The sequence below is a fragment of the Pipistrellus kuhlii genome, unplaced genomic scaffold (assembly GCF_014108245.1).
Source record: "Pipistrellus kuhlii isolate mPipKuh1 unplaced genomic scaffold, mPipKuh1.p scaffold_m20_p_3, whole genome shotgun sequence".
NCBI classification, from domain to species: domain Eukaryota; kingdom Metazoa; phylum Chordata; class Mammalia; order Chiroptera; family Vespertilionidae; genus Pipistrellus; species Pipistrellus kuhlii.
This window is the reverse complement of record NW_023425529.1, coordinates 91,971,186-91,992,963: the sequence shown is the minus strand read 5'-3', so window position 1 is coordinate 91,992,963 and position 21,778 is coordinate 91,971,186. Positions and strand designations below refer to the sequence as shown.

At 36.1% G+C, this 21,778-nt stretch overlaps 1 protein-coding gene across 2 annotated transcripts in view; it reads left to right on the top strand.

Moving 5' to 3' along the window:
* BRCA2 (BRCA2 DNA repair associated) overlaps positions 1–21,778 on the top strand; it is a 79,987-nt gene that overhangs the window by 13,696 nt on the left and 44,513 nt on the right. Inside the window, exons 11-16 of one of the 2 annotated variants that reach the window (XM_036456118.2) lie at positions 1,486–6,321; positions 9,451–9,546; positions 12,340–12,409; positions 14,995–15,425; positions 15,879–16,060; positions 17,795–17,982. In XM_036456118.2, coding sequence (XP_036312011.1) covers positions 1,486–6,321; positions 9,451–9,546; positions 12,340–12,409; positions 14,995–15,425; positions 15,879–16,060; positions 17,795–17,982 — 5,803 coding nt within the window. The remainder of the gene's footprint in view (positions 1–1,485; positions 6,322–9,450; positions 9,547–12,339; positions 12,410–14,994; positions 15,426–15,878; positions 16,061–17,794; positions 17,983–21,778) is intronic. The other variant, XM_045588513.1, reaches the window with a different exon arrangement.

Here is a 21,778-nt window from a genome sequence, read left to right as displayed (position 1 = left end):
TCTAGCTGTTCCTTTTTCATATCCTCAAGGGTCTCACTAAATGTATCTGCCTTGCCAAAGCCAGTTTGGTTCAGTGGATAGAGCATTGGCCTGCAGACTGAAGGATCCCGGGTTCAATTCCGGTCAAGGGCATGTACCTTGGTTGCGGGCACATCCCCAGTGAGGGTGTGCAGAAGGCAGCTGATTGATGGTTCTCTCTCATCAATGTTTCCAACTCTCTGTCCCTCTCTCTTCCTCTCTGTAAAAAATTAATAAAATCTATTTAAAAAATAAAATAAACGTATCGGCCTTTTCTAGAAAATTCTTGAAAAACCTTATAACCGTGGTTTTGAACTCTATATCCAGTCTTTTGTTCTCCTCCATTTCTTTTGTTTGAGATCTATTTCCTTTTCTTGGCATTTTTACTGCTTCCCTAAGTTGGTAGGGTAGCTTTGTGGGCCTGGGTGTCCTGTATGGTTCAATGTGGCAGCCTCCCAGTTGCCTGATGTGGACACTCTTGATGCACCCCTTTGTGGACTATGTGTACACCTTTGTTGTAGTTTAGTCTTGATTGTTGTTGGTGTCACTGGGAGGAATTGACCTCCAGGCCAATTGGCTGTGAGGACCCGCTGTGTCCTTCCATTCTGTAATGGAAAAATTGCTGTGCTGAAGACAGTTTTGGGGGAATGACTTGTTCCCGTAGGGCTTTGGTGCTCACTGAATCTATCTCTTGAATGTTTCCCTTATGAGTGTAGTTGAAATCTGGTGTCGTCTCACACCGACCACTAGATACACTAGTTTCCGGATCTCCAATGGGGTGCAATTCACCTTCTGTCTGAGGCCACCCAACAGGAGCTACTGCAAGAACTACAGTTTTCTCCTCTTTGCTTGGAATTTGGTGGTTTTGATTTCGTTCACATGCCCAGGTTTCATCCTTCAATGCCACATTCAGAAATGGAATGTAGTGGTATTCACAGGCTCAATCCCCATTGTGGATCATGCAGAAAGCAATTGATCTATGATTCTCTCTCATCATTTATGTTTCTACCTCTTCCTCTCCCTTCCTCTCTGAAATTAATTTTTAAAGTTATTTTTAAATTTTTACTTTTTGTGTTTTTCAATATGAAAGACTGAATTAATCCTGGTGCTTGCTTTTCTATCTTTTATTACACCAATATTAATAGTGAGTATTTCTACAATTTTATTTTCCAATAAAATTACTTTGAATTTTACTTGTGAAACTACTTGCTTTTTGGAACTATGTGTTAATTTTGATTAAGTTTATATATATTACAAAAAATAGTAGCTCCTATTTATCTTGAATTGGAATATGTAATAACTTCAAATAGAGAATATTTGTAATTCTGTTTTAAACTGACATTCGTTTATTGCTTTCTGTGTAATTCTTGTTTTAGGTACTACCTTTTTAACTTTGTAGAAAATATTTAATGAATGTGATTGATGGTACTTTAATTTCATTTTGTCACTTTTTCTCGTTATGCATAGGTTTATTGCATTCTTCTGTAGAAAAAAACTGCTTACAGAATGATTCTGAAGAACCAACTTTGTCTTTTACCAGCTCTTTTGGAAGAATTCTGAGAAAATGTTCTAATAATGAAAGCAGTTTTAATAAAATATCTCAGGATCTTGATTATAAAGAAGCAAAAATTAATAAAGAAAAGCTGCAGTCATTTATAACCACAGAAACTGATTATCTGTCATGCTTACAGGAAAAATATTGTGAAGAAGATCCAGAATACCAAATTTTAGACATAAAAGAAAAGGTCTTACCTGTAGCGTTTCACCCTACAATGCCAAATTCAGAAATTGAAAGTGGTAGTCGCTTTCAATCCCAGGAAAGCATTTTATATAACCTTGATAACACCAACATTTTAACTTCTGGCTCCAAGGTTCCTCCATCAAACCCAGGTGTGATTTCTAGAGGAAAAGAATCATATAAAACATCAGAGAAAGTAAAATTTAAAAATGAAGCTGGTTTTAATTTAACCAAAAATATTCCCATGGATAATCAAGAAATATGTGTTTTAAATGAAAATTCTAAAAAAGCTGAGCTGTTGTCACCTGAAAAATACATAATAGCATCACCTTCTCTGAAGTTACAATTAAACCAAACTACTAATCTCACAGTAACCCAAAATGTCCAGGAAAAGACTACTTCAATTTCAAAAATAACTGTGAATTCAAACTCTGAAGAACTTTTCCAAGATAATAAGAAGGATTTTGTCTTTGCAGTAACGGATGAATGGAATATTCCTTTGTTAGAAAATAATGAGGAACTTAAAGAGGCAGATGTCAGTTGTGTCAGAGAACCTATTATCAAGCACTCTATCATGGTAGTAGATACTGGCACCAGTGACAAACAAGTAGCCAAAGTGTCAATTACAAAAGATTTTGATTCATCAAATGTAGCCCATGATCTTACAGAGAACAGAAAAAATGTAATGCAGCAAATGATTCTTGGTGAAGATTCAAAGTCAGACATGACCTTCGATATAGATAAGAAATCAAACCAAAATGATTACATGGACACGTTGCCAAAATTTTCAGATACCATTTCAAATCACAGTTTTGGACAGGGCTTCAGAACAGCTTCTAATAAAGACATAAAACCCTCTGAATACAACATTAAGAAAAGCAAAGTGTTCTTCAGAGATATTGAAGAACATTTTACTACTACGTTAGCCTGTATAGAAATTGTAAGTAACTCATTGTCAGAAAATCAAAAGAAACTAAGCAAACCTCACTCACTTGATGGCCAGTCAAGTGATACTGCATCTGGGTGTGAGCAGAGTAGTGCACTTGTGTCTGATAGTGAAAATAGTCACACAACTCCTCCAACTTTGTCTTTGAAGCAAGATTTTAATTCAAACCATAACTTAACACCTAGCCAAAAGGCAGAAATTACAGAACTTTCTACTATATTGGAAGAATCAGGAAGTCAGTTTGAATTTACGCAGTTTAGAAAACCAAGCTACATAATGCAGAATAATCCACTTGAAATACCTGAAAACCAGATGCCTGCTTTGCATACCACTTCTGAGGAATGGGAAGGCGTTGATCCTCCTCTCATGGATAACAGGAGGAAGTTTGAAGATAAGCAAAACTCTGCTTGCTCACTAAAAACAAGCTTTAACAAAAATGTTGCTGGGTATTTAACAGATAAAAATGAAGTGGAGTTTAAAGGCTTTTACTCTGCTCGTGGTGCAAAACTGAATGTTTCTAGTGAAGCACTGCAAAGAGTGGTGAGGCTGTTCAGTGACATTGAGAATATTAGTGAGGGAACTTCTGCAGAAGTAAATCCAATAAATTTCTCTTCAAGTAAATGTAATGATACTGTTTCAGTGTTTCAGATGGAAGATTGTAACAATGATAAAATTTGTAATGAAAAAAACAAATACCAACCAATACAACAAAGTAATATTGAGATGGCTGCTGGCATCTTTGTTGAGGAAAATACTGAAGACCAGAAGAAAAATACAGAAAGTGAAGATAATTCTATTGGAGCCCATAGAAATATTTATAACTTAGGAAAATCTGATAGCAATGATTTAAATAAAAATGATACATTTTGTGTTTATAAAGATGAAAATGGCTTGCCATGTGTTATTGATCAGCACAACAGCACAAAATCATCTGGCCAGTTTATGAATGGAGGAAACACTCAAGTCAAAGAAGGTGTATCAGATTTAACTTGTTTGGAAGTTGTGAAAGCTGAAGAAATATGTCATATTCATAAACAACAGTTAACTGCTAGTAAGATGGGGCAAAACATAAGAGATTTTGACATTTTTGATGTATCCTTTAAGACTGCAAGTGGGAAAAATGTCAAAGTCTCTAAAGATTCATTAAATAAAGCTATGAATTTCTTTCATCAAAAATGTGCAGAAGAAGAATTGAATAACTTTTCGGATGCCTTGAATTCTGAATTACTTTCTGGAGTAAAAGTCAACAAAATAGATATGTCAAGTTATAAGGACACAGATATGGTTAAAGACAAAACATTGAAAGAAAGTGATTTGATTGGTATTGAAAATCAATTGCTGACTCTCCAAACAGAACCAGAATGTGAAATCGAAAAGGTCAAAGAACCTATGTTGGGTTTTCATACAGCTAGTGGGAAAAAGGTAAAAATTGCAAAGGAATGTCTGGAAAAAGTTAAAAATATTTTTTATGAAAAAAATCAGGATAGTGAAACCACTGATTATAGTCATAGAAGAGTAAAGGTGCCAAAGGATAGAGAAGAATATAAAGTAGGGTTTCCATTAGCATGTGAGACTGGTGAAATAACTGCTCCAATGTATGAAGAAACGCATAATTCTCTAAAGGAGAAAAAACTTGTGTCTAATGAGTTTGCTATGTTATCCAGGCTCTTAAGTGACAATTTATACAGGCAAACTGGAAATTTCAAAATGTCAAATAGTGTTGATCTGAAAATTGGAAACAGAGAAAAAGAAACAGCAAAAAGTCCTACAACTTGTTACAGAAGTCAATTCACTTGTTCAGCCATTAAAAATTCTGTAGCTTTTTACACAGGACATGGTAGAAAACTTTCTGTGAATCAGGCTTCACTACTTGAAGAAGAATTGGATGATCAACCAGAAAAAATAAATGCTGCCAAAGTTACATGTTTAAAAAACAATCCTGAGGATTATGTAGAAAATCCTTCATGTGGAAATCACGCAAACAGTATTATAATTGAAAATGACAAAAATCATCTCTCTGAAAAACAAGATCCAACTTATTTAAGTGACAGTAGCATGTCTAATTGCAATTCAGATGACTCTGATTTTTGTCATTCCAATGAGATATGTGATAAATTAAAATCACTCTCTAAAAGTAAAATGGATAATTTTGGTATTGAGCCAATAGTGAAGAATGTTAAAGAAAAAAACCCCACTAGTTTTTCTGAAGTAATAGCCACCATAAGAGAAGCAAACACATACCGGGGACAAACTGTAAATGAAGATACTTGTGTTCAGAAATTTTTGACTAACTCTTCATGTAAAAACACAGCCCTGGAAGAGGTCGTGTCTGATTCAAATAATTTTGAGATACAGCCTCCTGCATCCAGTACAGCAAGTTGTGAAATGGTCTTTGTTTCACATGGAATGAAAGTGAGAGAGAGATTTGCAGACAACTGCACCAAGGTTATTAGGATAAACACAGAGAATAAATCAGGCACTGGCCATATGAAAACTTTGACAGATTATCCTGAGGTGGTGGATGATTCGGATGATTTTATTTTTCTTAACTCTCTGGATAGTGAAGAGCGTAGCATGCATTCATATAAGGTTTGTTCTGGCATTCAAAGTGAACAAATTTTACAACATGGCCAAAGTATGTCTAGATCAGAGACAGTTTCTGAAATGTTACCTTGTCAGAGTAATTTGAAAGCTTCTGCTACTTGTAAATTTAATACAGTCTCTAATGCTTTTGGGATTTTTAGCACAGCAAGTGGGAAATGTGTACAAGTGTCAGATGCTGCCTTACAGAAAACCAGATGCATCTTTTCTAAGCTAGAAGAGAGTGCTGAGCACCTCTTTTCCAAAGTATCATTTGAACCTAATAAAGAAAATTCAGATAGGCTCACAAGTGAAGAAAATACTATGATACATATCCCCCCAAATTTGCCATCACCTGCTTTCTCTGGATTTAGGACAGCAAGTGGAAAACAGGTTCCAGTTTCAGAGAGTTCCTTAAACAAAGTTAAGGGGATGTTGGAGGACTTTGATTCACTCAGAACTGAATATGGTCTTCAGAATTCACCTACATCTGGACAAGATGTGTCAAAAGTACTTCCTCTCTCCTGTATTGATAAGAAAACTCTAAGACATTCTGCAAACTGCAAAATGGAAGAGGCCTGCAATAAAGAATTTAAATTATCAAATAACTATAACATTAGAAGTGATTTTTCAGAAAATACTCACTCTCTTGAAACTTCTCCATGTCTCTCTCAGTTTAAGCAGGATGAACAACCATTGGTATTAGGGAACAAAGTATCACTTGTTGGGAGCAGTCATATTTTGGGACAAGATCAAGCTTCACCTAAAAATATAAAAATGGAAATTGTGAAACCTGAAACTTATCCTAATCTTCCCATGACAACAAATACAGAAATTTGTTCTACTTATTCCCAAGATCAAGGAAACTATTTTGAAACAGAAGCAGTGGAGATTGCCAAAGCTTTTATGGAAGATGGTGATCTGACAGATTCTGAACTGCTAAATCATCCCAAACACTTACTTCTCTCCTGCCAAAACAAGGAAATGGCTTTGTTAAATTCAGGAATTGGGAAAAGAAGAGGAAATGTACTTTTGAGTGGTAAGTATCTGTTTTTCCCTTTTGGTTTGCCAATCACTTTTAAAATTAAATTTTTATTAATCCTGGTGTCCTAGCTTATAGCAATTAGGGTATTATGCACTAAACATGTTTTTCCAGACTTTTAAGTGTAGTTTGGGAAGATGTGACTTCACTCTTGATATCTTTGAGTTTATATATTGAATACTAATTGTGTTTTGAAGTTCTTGGTATATTTTTAGACATTATTAATCTTACCTAATAAAAGAGTAATATGCAAGTTGACCGCACCTTTTCTACTCCCAAGCCACACCCACCAGTCAATCAGGGTGAGGATGTAAATTAAACCAACCAAGATAGCAGTTAATTTGCATATCAAGACAGCATAGAAAAAAGCCAAGCGCTGAAGAAGGGAACCAAGCTGCAGAGAAGCAAGCACGTGGGGCAGGGGAGAGGGAAGAGAAGCAGGTGGGCTGGGGGAGAAGGGAGAGAAGCAGGCGGGGTGGGGAGAGTGCAGCAGGAAGCCCTATTGCAGGAATCTTCCTGCAACAGGCTGCTACTATAGTTATAATTGAGAAATTACTGTTAAAAGTTTGAATTTCTCTAGTAAAGTTAAAGCTTTTATTAAATGTTTTTATTGATTTCAGAGAGGAAGGTAGAGGGAGAGAGAAACGTCAATGATGAGAAAGAATTATTGATTCATTGCCTTCTGCATGCCCCCTACTGAGGATTGAGCCTGCAACCCAAGCATGTGCCTTTTAATGGAATTGAACCCAGGTCCCTTCAGTTTGCAGGCCAATGCTCTATCCACTGAATCAAACCAGCTAGGGCTAAAACTCTTATCTTCATGTTATAACAGCCTGTATAATACAACTAATTAACTGTTTTCATAAATAGATAGCAGAGGTTCAGATTCTGGCTATTATTAACTTAAAAGATGGGTTTGCAGGCCTGTTCCCCTGCGTCTCTTATAGTGTCCCATGCCAGAGCAAACTGGCCTCAAACCATTGCCTGGCATCAGCCCCCAGACTGCAAGCATTGAAACATGTTGCACACTTGGGGGGAGACGGGGGACTGGTTTCTAGATATAGGTGTTAGCTTGCTTTTTTTTTTTTTTTAAATCTAGGAAGTGTTCTAAAATCAGTATTTTGGTCTTAGTGGCGTTTGGACTATATTCTAACTTATAACACGTTTGTTTAACTATTAGGATAATTAGATATGATTTTTTTCTGTTAGTATCTCTGACTAAGAATAATATTAAGTAATTTAATTTCTTGATCACTTTAAGTAGTTGATCTTCAATAACTAGCTTCTTTAAAAAAAAACAAACCTATAGACTCAGAATAGTTACCACAAGGCTTTTTGTCCAGTATCTTCATACAAAGAATGACACTAAAGCCAGTAAGTTCATTCTTCTCCTTGGTGCCTTTTGACCCTGCGTTATCTTGGTGGATACAGATTTGCTTAATCAAGAGTTATCCAGGCCTCTTTCTACATCAAGTTTATGTTATGGGCAGAGTGTTACGTTTATAATACTTCCCTTGAACTATTGCTCTTGTCTAATGCAAAATGCTGAAGTGCAGAGATGATTAAAAATACTCATAATTCTTTTATGGAAAATAATGGCTTTATTTATTGGAACCCATTTTGTTCATGTGTATACTGAAATGGGTTGGCCTTCAGCTCAGAAGAAAAAAAAACAACTTTGAATAAATATCCTCAACAGCATCACTGTTTAATTTCCCTTACCTCTGTTATATATTTACTAGAGGCCTGGTACACAAAATTTGTGCATGGGGGTAGGGGGTTCCCTCAGCCCAGCCTGTACCCTCTCCATTCCGGGATCCCTTGAGGGATGTCTGATGATCAAGCCTAAACTGACAATCGGATATCCCTCTCACAATCTTGGACTGCTGGCTCCTAATCGCTCACCTGCCTCCTGCATAGTCACCCCTAATTTCCCATCCTCACCGGCCCAGTCACTCCCAATTTCCCTCTCCCTGTTGATCTGGTCCCCCCCCTCAACTTTCTCCCCCTCCCCCGCACTGGCCTAATCACCCCTCATTGCCCCTCCTGCCCCCGCCAGCCTAATTGCCCCCAACTGCCCCTCTGCCAGCTGGTCACCCCTAACTGCCCTCACCACTGGCCTGATCACCTCTTACTGTCCCCCTTCCAACCTGGTTGCCCCCAACTGCTCCCCACATCGACCTGGTCACCCCTCACAGCCCCACCGCCAACCTGGTCACCCATGCAGGCTGTTGTTTATTCGTTTGGTTGTCCCTCACTAACTTCCCTGCCAGACCAGTCGCCCCACGTAGCCTGCTTGTTCAGTCTTTTGGTGGTCCCTCACTAATACCCCTGCTAGCCTTGTCGTAGGCAGCAATCTTGTGAGGGCATGATGGTCAATTTGCATATTACCTCTTTATTATTATAGGATATGCAAATATATACAGCTTAATCAGCTTCTGGTTATTTGACTAATACAGATACCTGTTAAACAATTAAATCACATTATAATCTAACATTTGGTAAAGCCCTGAATGGATATTGTTACTTATTAAGTACTACAAACTCATTCCCTTTAATAAAGCATCAAAAATCAAAGCATCTGTTACCACATATTATCCATATTGCATGGAAATGCATATCTAGGATCATGGTTTAATTTTACTTTCAGTCTTTGTAGAATTTTTAATAAGAGGTATTCTAATATTTTAACACAATTTTGGTGAATTAAAAAATCTTTTTACCTGCTCACTGATTCAGTGACCTATGTAATAAATTCCTCTTGAGTTTAATGCAGGAAAAAAAACATTTATTTGAAGAGATTTTGTTTGTCTTTATTGCCAGTAAACCTAGAATTACATTCAGTTTTAGTTTATTAAACGGTAGTTTATCTGTGTTTTTGGGTAATGTCTATTTATCTCTAGACCCAATTAAATAGTAGTATTTTAAATGGTCAAAAAATAATAGAAATTAAATTGATATTGAAAAATGAATATTCTCTTTCAAAATAGAATGGTGGTTTTTAAATTATAATTATGTGAGTTTTTTTCTGAATATATTGTAAGAGTCAGTACTTTAGCTTTTAAAAATGGACAGTAGACTTTTTTATTATTTGCTTTTGAAATCCTGTATGGAAATTTATTTTAGGGGAGCCTCCAGCCAAAAGGAGCTTGCTAAGTGAATTTGACGGGAAAACGGAAAATCAGGAAAAACCCTTAAAGGCTTCCAGAAGCACTCCCGATGGTAACATTCGCTTTTTTTCCGTATTTTTCCTCTGTAGGTCCTATCCATAATATTCTTATATTTTTTCAGCTCTTTTGATTATATAGATAATTGGACAAGACCTTACAGTTTGTTGGTTAAACTTATATCTTTTTAACTTTTTGTTCTATTCCCTATTTGGATCAAAGACTTAATTAGGATTGGGTTATGCATTTTTTTGGCAAGAATGCCACATAGAAGTTCTGTGTACATGTTTGCATTAGGGGCACACTGTGTCAGATAATTTGATCATTTGGTTAAGATGCTAACCACCAGATCACTTCATTAAAATGGTCTGTTTTCCCACTTGCAGTTAGCAGGTAATCTGTGGGATAATTTTTTGGGCTGTGAAAATATCCAGTTTACCAGTCTTTCACTAACAATTTTAACATCAATTGATATTTACTTGAATCAATTACTTAATTAGAGGTTAGGAAATAGTGTTTTTCAACTTATGTTATTTCTTATACATTCAGTAGCTGGGATTCTTCAGCAAGGAAGAACTTTTCCTTAACAACTGCGAGGGGGGAGACAATAGTTCTTTATTTAAAAACTGGGTAAAAGTTTAATTCTTTCTTTTTAATTATCATCTTCTCAGAGTAGGGAGCAGTAGTATAATTCTGCTAGTGGTAGAAATGAATTTTTTTCCTCTGTTGAATAAAATTGATTTTTATTTATAATGCATGTGTAAAGTTTAAAAGTTAAATATATATAATGTACATTTTCACAAAAAGAAAATATTCTTTTTTTATTTAAATCATCCTAAATTTAAAAGTGGAAACCTCTTTACAGTATTTCACAAGGTTTATTTATTTTATTTTTTTAACATGCCTTTATTAACCTTTGAGTACTTACGTACGTTTTATTATCATAAAAAGATTTCCTAGGGTGTCCTTGTAATTCCCTGCTCTACTACTAGAATCACTGTTTTTCCAATGATCCTTTCAGTGGTTAGTTTTTAAAAAACAAGATTTGTGTTCTAACCTCGTTGCTGGTGTCATTGTTTTTTCATGTTATAATTCTTGGTTCATAATAACAGTACCATAGTTGTTTTTCCTTCACTGGTGGTTCTCAAACTTTTTGGTCTGGAGACCTTTTTATACTCTTAAAAATTATTGAGGATCCCAAAGAAGGATTACATGTATTTGTATTTATCATATTAGAAATTAAAAATTTTTGTACATTGTGCATTGGTTGTTTTTGAAAATATTAGTTCATTTAGTTATGTGGTTCTTTCAAATATTGGCACAAATATTTACACAATATTAAACAATTGCTTTTTGTCATCACTGTGATAAATGTGAAAAAAATTTTAAGTATTTGGAAGCTATCAGGCTAACAGAGCCAGATAAAAGCCTTCTAAAATTCTAATTTTGTTTAAAAGCTTACATTTTACCACTGGAAACAAATACTGTCACTTTTTTTTCCTGTAGTGACAAGTTCATTTCATTCATTTCAGAAAATATCTCCTGAATATCCAAGTCTGGATAACTAATTGTTTTGGTTATTCTTTTAAGTAACAGTGGTAGAGTATGAAAAGTTTGCATAAGTACATTTCTTTGAGACCGTCATCACACTAAGTCTGCAATAGGACACAAGAGCAATGCAGATGTCATAATTATCGATACTCAAAATGTTAACACAGTGAAAGACGGGGGTGGGAGTAGTGGTGAGGGGACCAATCAGGGGAAAAGGACACATATGTAATACTTTAAACAAACAAACAAAAAACCACATATGACTTTATTATTAGCACTATTATTGTTATTAACAAGACAGCTTTGACAGCTTGGATTCCCTAATAGAGTTGTGGGTATCCCTCCCCTAGTAATCACCCTTTGAGGTTCACTGTCTTACATAATAGTTTTAAATTTACTACACATACCCACAACATACATACATACACATACACTCTTTCTTACAAGATCTATATCTATATCTATCTATCTATATACGTACACACATTTTTAAAATATGTTTTTATTGACTTTAGAAAGGAAGGGAGAGAGAGAGAGATAGAAGCATCAATAATGAGGATCATTGATTGGCTGCCTCCTGCATGCCCCATACTGGGGATCGAGCCAATAACCCAGGCATATACCCTTGACCAGAATTCGAACCAAGGACTCTTCAGTCCGCACACTGACACTCTGTCAACTGAGCCAAACCGGCTAGGGCAAGGTATCAGTATATTATACACTGTTTAATACCTTCTTTGTTTGTTGGTGTTGTTTACTTTAGAACATCATTCCTAATGAGTATGTAGAGATCTTCCTCATTCTTTTCATGATTATGTAGTACTTGTGATCAAATGGCTCTATCTATAAAGTTTAGTTTTTTCAACTGTTCCCTTTCCAAAGGACTACTTGGAAATATAAGAAGTACAAGTTACATACTGAGAATAATACCTAAAGTTTAGCTTCTAAACCTTTACAAGACTAAAGCTTAAATTAGATACTTTCATTGGCTAACACCTTTGAGTTACAGTTAACATTGGCTGACTGAATTTATACTGATTGATTTTATATGTTTGAACTGTGAGTTATTTGGAATACAGTCATCAGTGTGAATCAAACATTTCTTTTTGTAGTCATTACTGAGCATGCATTATATGCATTGAAAATGTTAAAATCAATAATTATATCAAATTTTATGTGTAAATATTTAAAAGAATTTGTAATAAATAGACATAGTAAATAAAATACTTATGAGACTTTCATTAATAACTAATAAAAATGCATTTTCATTGAAATAAAATGTAAAACATTTTTCTAGGCACAATAAAAGATAGAAGATTGTTTATGCATCACATTTCTTTAGAGCCAGTTACTTGTGGACCCTTATGGTAAGACATGTTTAAATTTTTTTTAACTTCTACTAATACAGTGTAGGGAAAGTGGGTATTTTTTTCATAAATATTTCTAAAATCAGTGGCACTAACATGCATATAGAGTTTAATCCTTCCCTTTTGAAGTCTGCATTAGGGTTAAATCTTGGTGTACTTGGGTCATACTTTATAGTGCTATCCATATACAAGTGCATTTTTTAGTCATAACTTTATAAAGTAGTCAAACAGATTTTATTCCCATTTTATGGATAAGGTACTGAGGTTGAGTGGAGTTAAGGAAATTACTCAACATTCTTTTCTTTTCTTTTTTAATGGAATATATGGAAAATATTTTATCTCAAAATGCTTCTAAAATTACTAAGATTTTTAAAAATACATATTTTTATTGATTTCAGAGAGGAAGGGAGAGAGAGAGAGATAGAGAGAAACATCAATGATGACAGAGAGAGAGAGAGAGAGAGAGAGAGAGAGAGAGAGAGAGAGAGAGAGAGAGAGGCATCAATGATGAGAGTGAGAGCCTCCTTCCTATATTTGGTTTCCATTGCTGGCAGCCAGGCCTCCAGTTAGAAGACTGGAAGATTTTTTTTCTGGGGAATATAACCAGCTCAGTAGAAAAAACCAAAATACTGACAGTTGTGGGTACTCATGTGAAACAGCATAGCCAGATCACCAGACAGTGAAGTCAACAATGAACAAACTCATACCACACATCTTCCTGTTGACTTTTCAGCGTCTCACTATGAAATAAGAACAGCTATTCAAGAACATCTGTCATTGGAAGAAAGCCTCTGTGAAAGATAGTGTCCAAAGTACAAAAATAAAAGAAGCAAAAGAAAGAAAAGAGAAAGTAAGGAACTTAGAGGATACAGATTGTGCAAGGAGAAGAATACTTTAAAAAATTAATATTAGGAAAGAGAACATATTGCATCCTTAAAATGTGTACGAAAGAGCTCTTAGAAATTAAAAATATGATAGTACAAATAAGTTAACTCAGAAGTAATAGAAGATCAAAGTTATGAACACTACCAGAATGTAGAATAAAACGAGAAGAGATGAAAAGGGGACTGAAAAGATAATCAGAAAAGTCTGAAAATTTGGAGTGTGATAAAGAAAGAATAGGAAAAATTAAGACATTTCAAAGAAAAAGTTTATCAGTACTGAAGGACGAGTTTAAAGGATCCTCAGTACAATGAAGATAACGTTCAGCAGACTAACAGTGATGAGCAATGTTGTCTTCCCTCCTATCTGTTGCATCTGGGGGAGGAGAGGATAAATAAATAAAATATCAAGTGTGAGCATAGATTTTTTTCAGATGCTAATTATCAGGAAGTTTATCTCTATAGCATTTACTACCATGTGACATATTGCTTTTTTTCCCTCCACTAGAATGTAAACTATAATTTTGTTTTGTTCATCCCTCTGTCCTCCAGCCAGACTGCCTGGCACATATTAGGACCCCATTAAATATTTGATGGATAGATAAATGGGTAGCTAAATTAATTCCAGGGGTTTAGGGTTGGGTATATGGGGTTTTTAACAAAATATCAAATATTAGGAAGAATGAATATGCTAAGGAAGATGATAAATTTAGTTTGGGCCTTGTGTCCTATGCAGTTCAAAGTGTGGGAATAACATCTAGGAGAAAGTTGGGCATGAGTTGCAGGTTAATATTTGAATTGTTAGGTAGATGGTAATTTAAGCAATCGATATAACTTAACCTTGGCCAGGAAGGGGCTAGGAAAGAAAGCCAGCTTTGGAGACTGGAATATTTTTAAGAGTCTGAAAGAATAAAAACAAAAGGGGGGGCGGGGGGAGAAATAAAAGGACAACAATGGGGTAGATATTAATGGTAAGAATTTTAAGAGGGAAAAAGTCAACTGTCGCAGCTGCCAAAAGTCTAGTAGAAAGAGTGTATATCTGAAGCAATATTTTTTTTTTTTTTTTACATTTGGGAGGTTATGAATAACTTTATGAGAACAATTTTTATAGAGTAGTGGGGAAAATGAGAATTCAATGAATAGAAATCAAGGGTTATCTATTTAGGAAGGTTTGACCATGAGGGGTAAGTAACAGAGTATGAACTTGAAGGGGAGACAAGTTTGGGCAAGATTTTCTGGCTAAATGAAAGGAGATAAAGATATCAACAGGTGATAGAGAAAGAAAAAAAGTAGGTGGAATAATAACTGAACGACTAAGACTCCTGAAAAGACAGAGTTATTAGTTGGGGGTAGGAGTACAGGTGAAGCTGTTAGCCAGGAGAAGACAGATAGCTCTTTCTCTGGCTAAAGAGGTGAGTAAGGCGATAGACCTGGAGGACAGAGGCACAAAGATCTGTGTTTGACGGACTCTTCCTATTGTGGGTAAAGTCAAAGACTGGTGTGCTTGTATGAGAAGTTGTAATGGACTTGACGGTGGGTGGTATTGTTTTGGTTGGTATCCATGATGAAATGTAAAACAGCAGCATAGTATCACCATGTAGCAGTAAAGTTCTCCCCAAAAATGCATATTCCATAATTTTGATGTGTGTGTTTGCATATATAATTATTGATAACTAATAAAACAAATTTTTTTTCCCATTGTAGCACAACTAAGAAAAGGCAAAAAATACAGACTCCAAGTTTTACTGAACCTGGTCAAGAATTTCTGTCCAAATCTCATTTTTATGAACAGCCAACTTTGGAAAAATCTTCAAGCGATTCATCAATTTTGGAACAGCCATTTTATAAGGTTCCTGCTACACAAAATAAAAAAAGGAGATACTCAATTACTACAGGCAAACCAATGAAAGTTTTTGTCCCACCTTTTAAAACTAAATCACATTTTCACAGAGATAATCAGTGTCTTGGCAGCAATAATGATTTGGAAGAAAACAAACAAAAACAAAACATAGGTGAACATGGCTCTGGTGGTAGTAAAAATAATGTTAATGACAGTAAAGTTCATCAGCCCAACAAAGATAACTCCAATCAAGTAGCAACTGTAATCTCCACAAAGTGTGAAGAAGAACCTTTAGGTATTTTGTGAAAATTTGTGTTGGCATAATTTTGCCTTTCAACTAGATATTTCTTATATTAAATAATGCTTTGAGGATTTCCCACCTTTGTAATGATTAATAATTTCAAAACCTTCTTTAATGCCTTAGATTTTTCCAAGTCCAGATATTAGATTTAAATTACTCTAATATTGTCTTTCAAAAGCAACTACTTGTGGATTTTCTTGTTTTAAGAAAAGTAATTAGACACACACATAGGATTGTTATTACTGGAATATATTTTTTCCTAGGCTACTTATTTTCTTCTAAATCTGAAATAAAAATAATAGACATATTTCTATTTAGAATTTGAAACCTTTTTCATGCCTGAAGATTTAAAATTAGAGCTAATTGATAATGTATAATTTTATAAAGCAAGGGATGTGCTTTTTAAATTTACTCAAGTATTATTTTTTGCTTCTTATTTCTTAATAGATTTCAATACAAATCTTCAGAATGCCAGAGATATACAGGATATGCGTATTAAAAAGAAATATAGCCAACAAATTTTTCCACAGCCAGGAAGTCTATATCTTGCAAAAACATCCACTGTGCCTAGAATCTCTCTGAAAGTGGCAGTAGAAGGCAAAGTTCCCTCTGCATGTTCCCATAAACAGGTATGCTTTTGTTGACAATGCTAATAGCTTTTATAGAACCAATTGAGGCAACAATGAATGGATGAATGAAATCATCATGTTCCTAATCCACCCTCAGGGGCAGCCTTCTCTTCCTCTACTGCCTTAATCCTACAGAGTCATCTATACTTCAGAATTACTAGTAGTATTTCTCTTCCCCTTTCAAAATGTATTTTATTACTATAAGTGCTCTTGGCTAGGTATTTAGAGGAAAGTAGTCCCATTGAATTTAAATTGTGAATAACTCATAGTCCTGAACTCACTAAGAGTTATTCACAGTTTTAAAAGGGGATTCTTAGAAAGCTACTACAGTCCCAATGCACGAAATTCATGCAAGAGCAGGCCTTCCTTTCCCGGGCTGCTGGCACTGGCTTCCCTCTGGCCAACCACAGGCACTAAGCCCCAGCTTCATCCAGAAGGATATCTGGTCTAATTAGCATATTATGCTTTTATTATTATAGACTAGAGGCCCATTTGCATGAAAATTCATGCACTGGAGCGGGGTGTCACTCAGCCCAGCCTGCCCCTTCTCACAGTCCGGGAGCCCTTACGGGCAGGAGGCAACCCGGCAATCGGGAAGGCGACGCTCCCATCACACCTCTGCTTCTGCTTCTGCCACTGCTGCAGTGCAAGCCTTAGCCAGCCCTGGTTACCTGAGCCTCGGGCAGCCCTGGGCAGCTGGGCAGCCACCATCTGAGACTTGCCTGCACCTCAGGCCAGCCCTGGGCAGCTGGGGGGGCGGGGGCTCAGGGAACTGAGGGACTCCGGAGGCAGGCGCCCTGGGGGGCTGAGGGGATTAGACGCCACCATCTTGTGATTGTGGGCACCACCATCTTTGAGGGCATGGCAGTCAGTTAGCATATCCACTCATTTGCTGTGGGTGCCACCGTATTTGTGATGGCGTGAGGGCCAATTAGCATATTTCCTCTTTGCTAGATAGGATTACTATATAGTTAGCATTTTAGGCACTCTAAAAGTGAAAATGATATTGGTAATATTAATAGGTGACATTTATTGAGCATTTTCTATGTGCTAGGCACTCTTCTAAGCACTGTGCCTGCTGGTTATATCTTATTTAATCTTCATAAGCACCTAAAAGAAAGGCACCATTATTTTGTTCATTTTATGGATGAAAGAACTGAAGCACAGAGAAGGTTAAGTAACTGCCCCCAAGTCACTTAACTAAGCAAGTAGAAGAGCCACAATTCCAAAGTAAGAGTCTGACTCCAGAGTGAAGTCTGAATGAAGGAAAAGATACTCTGGGATCAGGCCTCTGGGGTGAAAGTGAGCACCTTGAGGTAGTCAGGCCTATGTAGAAATCTGACCTCCTGAGATCAGACTCCCTGAAATACATTTTTTACTATTCTCTCCCTTCTAAATTTTTTACTTAAGAGATTTTGTAAAACATTGTAACTTTTTTTACCCCCACAATGACTTCTAATGGCAAATAAAGCAGGAGGCATTTACACAGGGGAATGAAAAAGGTGCAACAGACTCTCGAAATGGGGGTTTGGGGAGGGGTCATTTCAAGAATATCAGCATTTTAGCTTCTGGTAAATAAGATAACATTTTTATAGTGAATATTTTAATATTTAAATGAAAATTTTGAGTAAATTCAGTTTCAGTTTATTATAATTGTTTCTGTTCTGTGAAACATGCTTTTTTGTTTGATTTGTTTTTCATTCGTTATCAAATTTTTCTATTTCTTTTGTGCAGCTGTATATGTATGGCATCTCTAAACATTGCCTAACTATTAACAGCAAAAATGCAGAGTCTTTTCAGTTTCACACTCAGGATTATTTTGGTAAGGAAGGCTCCTGGGCTGGAAAGGGAGCACAGCTGGCTGATGGTGGATGGCTTGTACCCTCCAATGATGGGAAGGCTGGAAAAGAAGAATTTTATAGGTATTCTGTGCAAAAAGATGTGTTAACTTTTATATATTCTGTAATCATTCTTCCTCACAAGCTCTTCTTTCTTCTCTTTCCTTATTTCTCTTGAACCTTAAAAAGTTGGCTAGGAATAAAATTTTTACATCAAATCATTTTTTTATTACTATTTTTTAATCTTCACCTGAGGATATTTTTCCATTGATTTTTAGAGAGAGTAGAAGAGTGAGGGAAAGACAGAGAGAAATATCAGTGTGAGAGAAACACATCGATTGGTTGCCTCCTGCACATACCCTGACCAGTGCCGAGGCTGGGGAGGAGTGTGCAATCGAGGTACGTGCCCTTGACCAGAATTGAACCCAGGACCCTTTGGTCTGCAGGCTGATGCTCTATCCACTGAGCCAAATCAGCGAGAGTTACATCAAATCATTTTAAACGCATAATGGTTCAATTGACATTTTCTGAAATCTTTTAAAAAGTGAATTATGGTTTGTCTTAGTATTTAATGAATTGATTTTCTTAAATTGGGACATTTTCTTATACATTTACAAAATAAAGACTGATAAGAAAAGTTAAATTTGAAATGGCCTTATCATAGACGACCACACATGTACATTTGTGTCATATTCTCTTTCACTATGTATTTCAATAAATATGAAATAGAATTGCTAAAAATTAAACATAAGTACTTAAATATCAGTAGTGCCAAAAATTAGTAAACATTACTGCCCTAACACAACAATTTAGAAACTATATAACTTCTTATGATTCTAATGTTTATATAAACATAATTTAAACTTTTTGCTATCAGAGATTTATAACCTTAAGGCTTAAGCCAATGGAAAGAGACACAGAAGAGTTTGATAAGCTGTAACATCCATTTATGATTAAAACACTCAATAAAATAGGAATAGAAGGAAAGTACCTCAACATAAGAAAGGTCATATATGATACTCAGCTAATACCATATTCAAGGATGAAAAACGGAAAGTTCTTTCTCAGCAACAAGACAAGGAGGTCTACTCTCACCACTCCTATTCTTGATAAGATCATACGATTTTTATCCTTTTGTTAATGTGTTGTATTACATTGATTGATTTGTTGAACCACTCCGTGTGTCCCTGGAAAGAACCCCACTTGGTCATGATGTATTTTTTTTTTTTTAATGTACTGTTGTATTTAATTTGCTAGTATTTCGTTTAGGATATTCACATCTGTATTCATCAGAGATAATGGTTTATAGTTTTCTTTTTGTGTGAATTCTTTGTCAGGTATTGGTATCAGGTTTATGTTGACCTCATAGAATGTGATAGGAAGTATTGGCTCTTCAATTTTTGGGGAGAGTTTGAGGATAGGTTTTAAATCTTTGAATGTTGGTAGAATTCACTGGGGAAGTCATCTGGTATGAACTTTTATTTGTTGGAAGATTTCAATTTCCTCACTACTGATAAGTTTATTTAGATTTTCCAATTCTTCATGATTTTGTCTAGGAATTGGAATTTATCTATTCTAGGTTATTGAATTTGGTGACAGTCTTTCATAATATTCTCGTATGATCCTTTGTATATCTGCGATGTCTGTGGTGACTTCTCTCATTTCTGATTTTATTTATATGGGTCTTTTATCTTTTCTCCTTAGTGAACCTAGCCAGGGTTTTGTCCATTTTATTAACCTTTTCCAAGAACCAGCTCTTTGTTTTATTATTTTTTTGTATAATCTTTTTGTTATCTATTTCATTCACTTTTGCTCTAATTTTTATTATTTACTTTTTTTCGGCTGACATTGGGTTGCTTTTGTTCTTCTTTTTCTAGTTATTTAAGATGTAATGTTAGGTTGTTTACTTGGAATTTCTCTTGTTTCTTAAGATAAGCCTGGAATGATGTAAACTTCACTCTTATTAGTTCTTTCACTACATCCCAGAAGTTTTGGTATGTTGCATTGTCATTCTCATTTGTCTCTCTCTCTATTTTTTTTTTTTTTATACTTTGTCTGGAATTTATTAGGAAACAGAAATGCCACCAAAATGGAAATTGCACACAGGAAAAAAATCCAACCATGCTTTTATCCAAATAGGATGAAAGTGATGTAATAAAGGCACCATAATTTATGTACATAAATGTGTGGGCAACTCATTCAGGGAGTGACAAATGCAGAATTTCAGTTGGGGGGAAAATAGTGGACATCAAAGAAATCTGACCAGCTGCCAACAACCATGAATCTCTTCATGACCTCTTTAATATACAGATGCCAAATACAGCTTGTCATTTTATTTCATCCTCAAAGCAATCCATTCTTACTTATGAAGTTATGAGAGAACATAACATTATACTCCATTTGACATGCATCCACAGAGTATACAACAACCTTGAGCAGATTTCTTTCTTAAAAATGAGACATTGATAAATCAACTGCCAAACACCTCAAGGATAATGGTTTAAGTCTGACCATAGTCCTCAATTTAACGTGACTGTGATCTTCATTCATCTTGCTGTGGCCAGCAAACCACATCACAGAAACCATTGGGTGTGATACATCACCAAAAGTCAGCGTGCTACCCAGGAGAGACTTCAAGTAAAGATAGCCCTGAATTGTTTCAGATGTGCAGGCATGAGAAACCCTTCCGAATGAAGATAGAATACATTAAATATCGCACTAAGAGAAAACATTTGTATAGGTGTCGAAAACCTGAGAATTTTTGGCTGTAGTTACCACAGAATTACAGCATTCCCTGTGTTAAAACATCCTATATAATATAGAGGTAATATTCAAATTGACCCTCACGTCCTTGCACAAGATGGCTGCTCCCATCTGGTCAAAGATGGCCACCACAAGATGGTTCGCATGGGAAGGCAGTTGGAGGAGACTGGGCCTGCAGAGGAAGGAGGACAGTTGGGGAGGACCAGGCCTGCAGGGGAAGGCAGTTGGGGGAGGGGGACCAGGCCTTCAGGGAAGGACAGTTGGGGTGACCAGGTTGGTAGGGGAGGGGAGTTGGGGGCAATCAGGTCTGCAGGGGAGCAGTTAGGAATAATTAGGGGGTGATCAGGCTGGCAGGCAGGCAAGTGGTTGGGAGTCATCAGTCCCGGATTGTGAGAGAGATGTCCCAGATTAGAGAGGGTGCAGGCTGAGGGACACCCCCTCCCCCAGTGCATGAATGGCACTAGTCCTAATATATAAAAACAGTAGGTCCATCACACCAGAGGCTCAACCAACAGGAAGTCAGTCCTGCACTCAGTGCTAGGTTGCCATGGCAACTAAGCACTTACTGTTGTGACTGCAGATGAGTGACCCAGCACTGACTGTTGAGGGGGCTGCGTGCAAATCAGGCCCAGAGACAGGCCTGAAGAGAGAAGCAAGGTCTGATCCATAGCCTCTGTGGCAGCTATTGATCAGTACTTGCCTCTCTCTTTCTTTTTTCTTTTTTTTTAAATAAATTTTTATTGTTCATATTATTACAAGTTCCTTTCCCCCCTCTTCTCATCCCACCCTCTGCCCTTTCCCCACCCCCCATTGTCCTCATCCATAGGTGCACAGTTTATGTTCAGTCTCTTCCCACATCCCCCTCTCCCCTTTTCCCCAAGAATAAACAGTTCACTCCCCTTCCATACCTCTGATTCTATTATATTCAACAGTTAATATTGTTCCTCAGATTTTTTTTTTTTTTTAGTTTCCTTGGTTTTTAGATTCACTTGTTGATAGTTACGTATTTGTTGTTCATAATTTTTATCTTTATTTTCTTCCTCTTCCTAAAGAACCCCCTTCAGCAATTCATATAATTCTGGTTTGGTGGTGATGAACTCCTTTAGCTTTTTTTTAT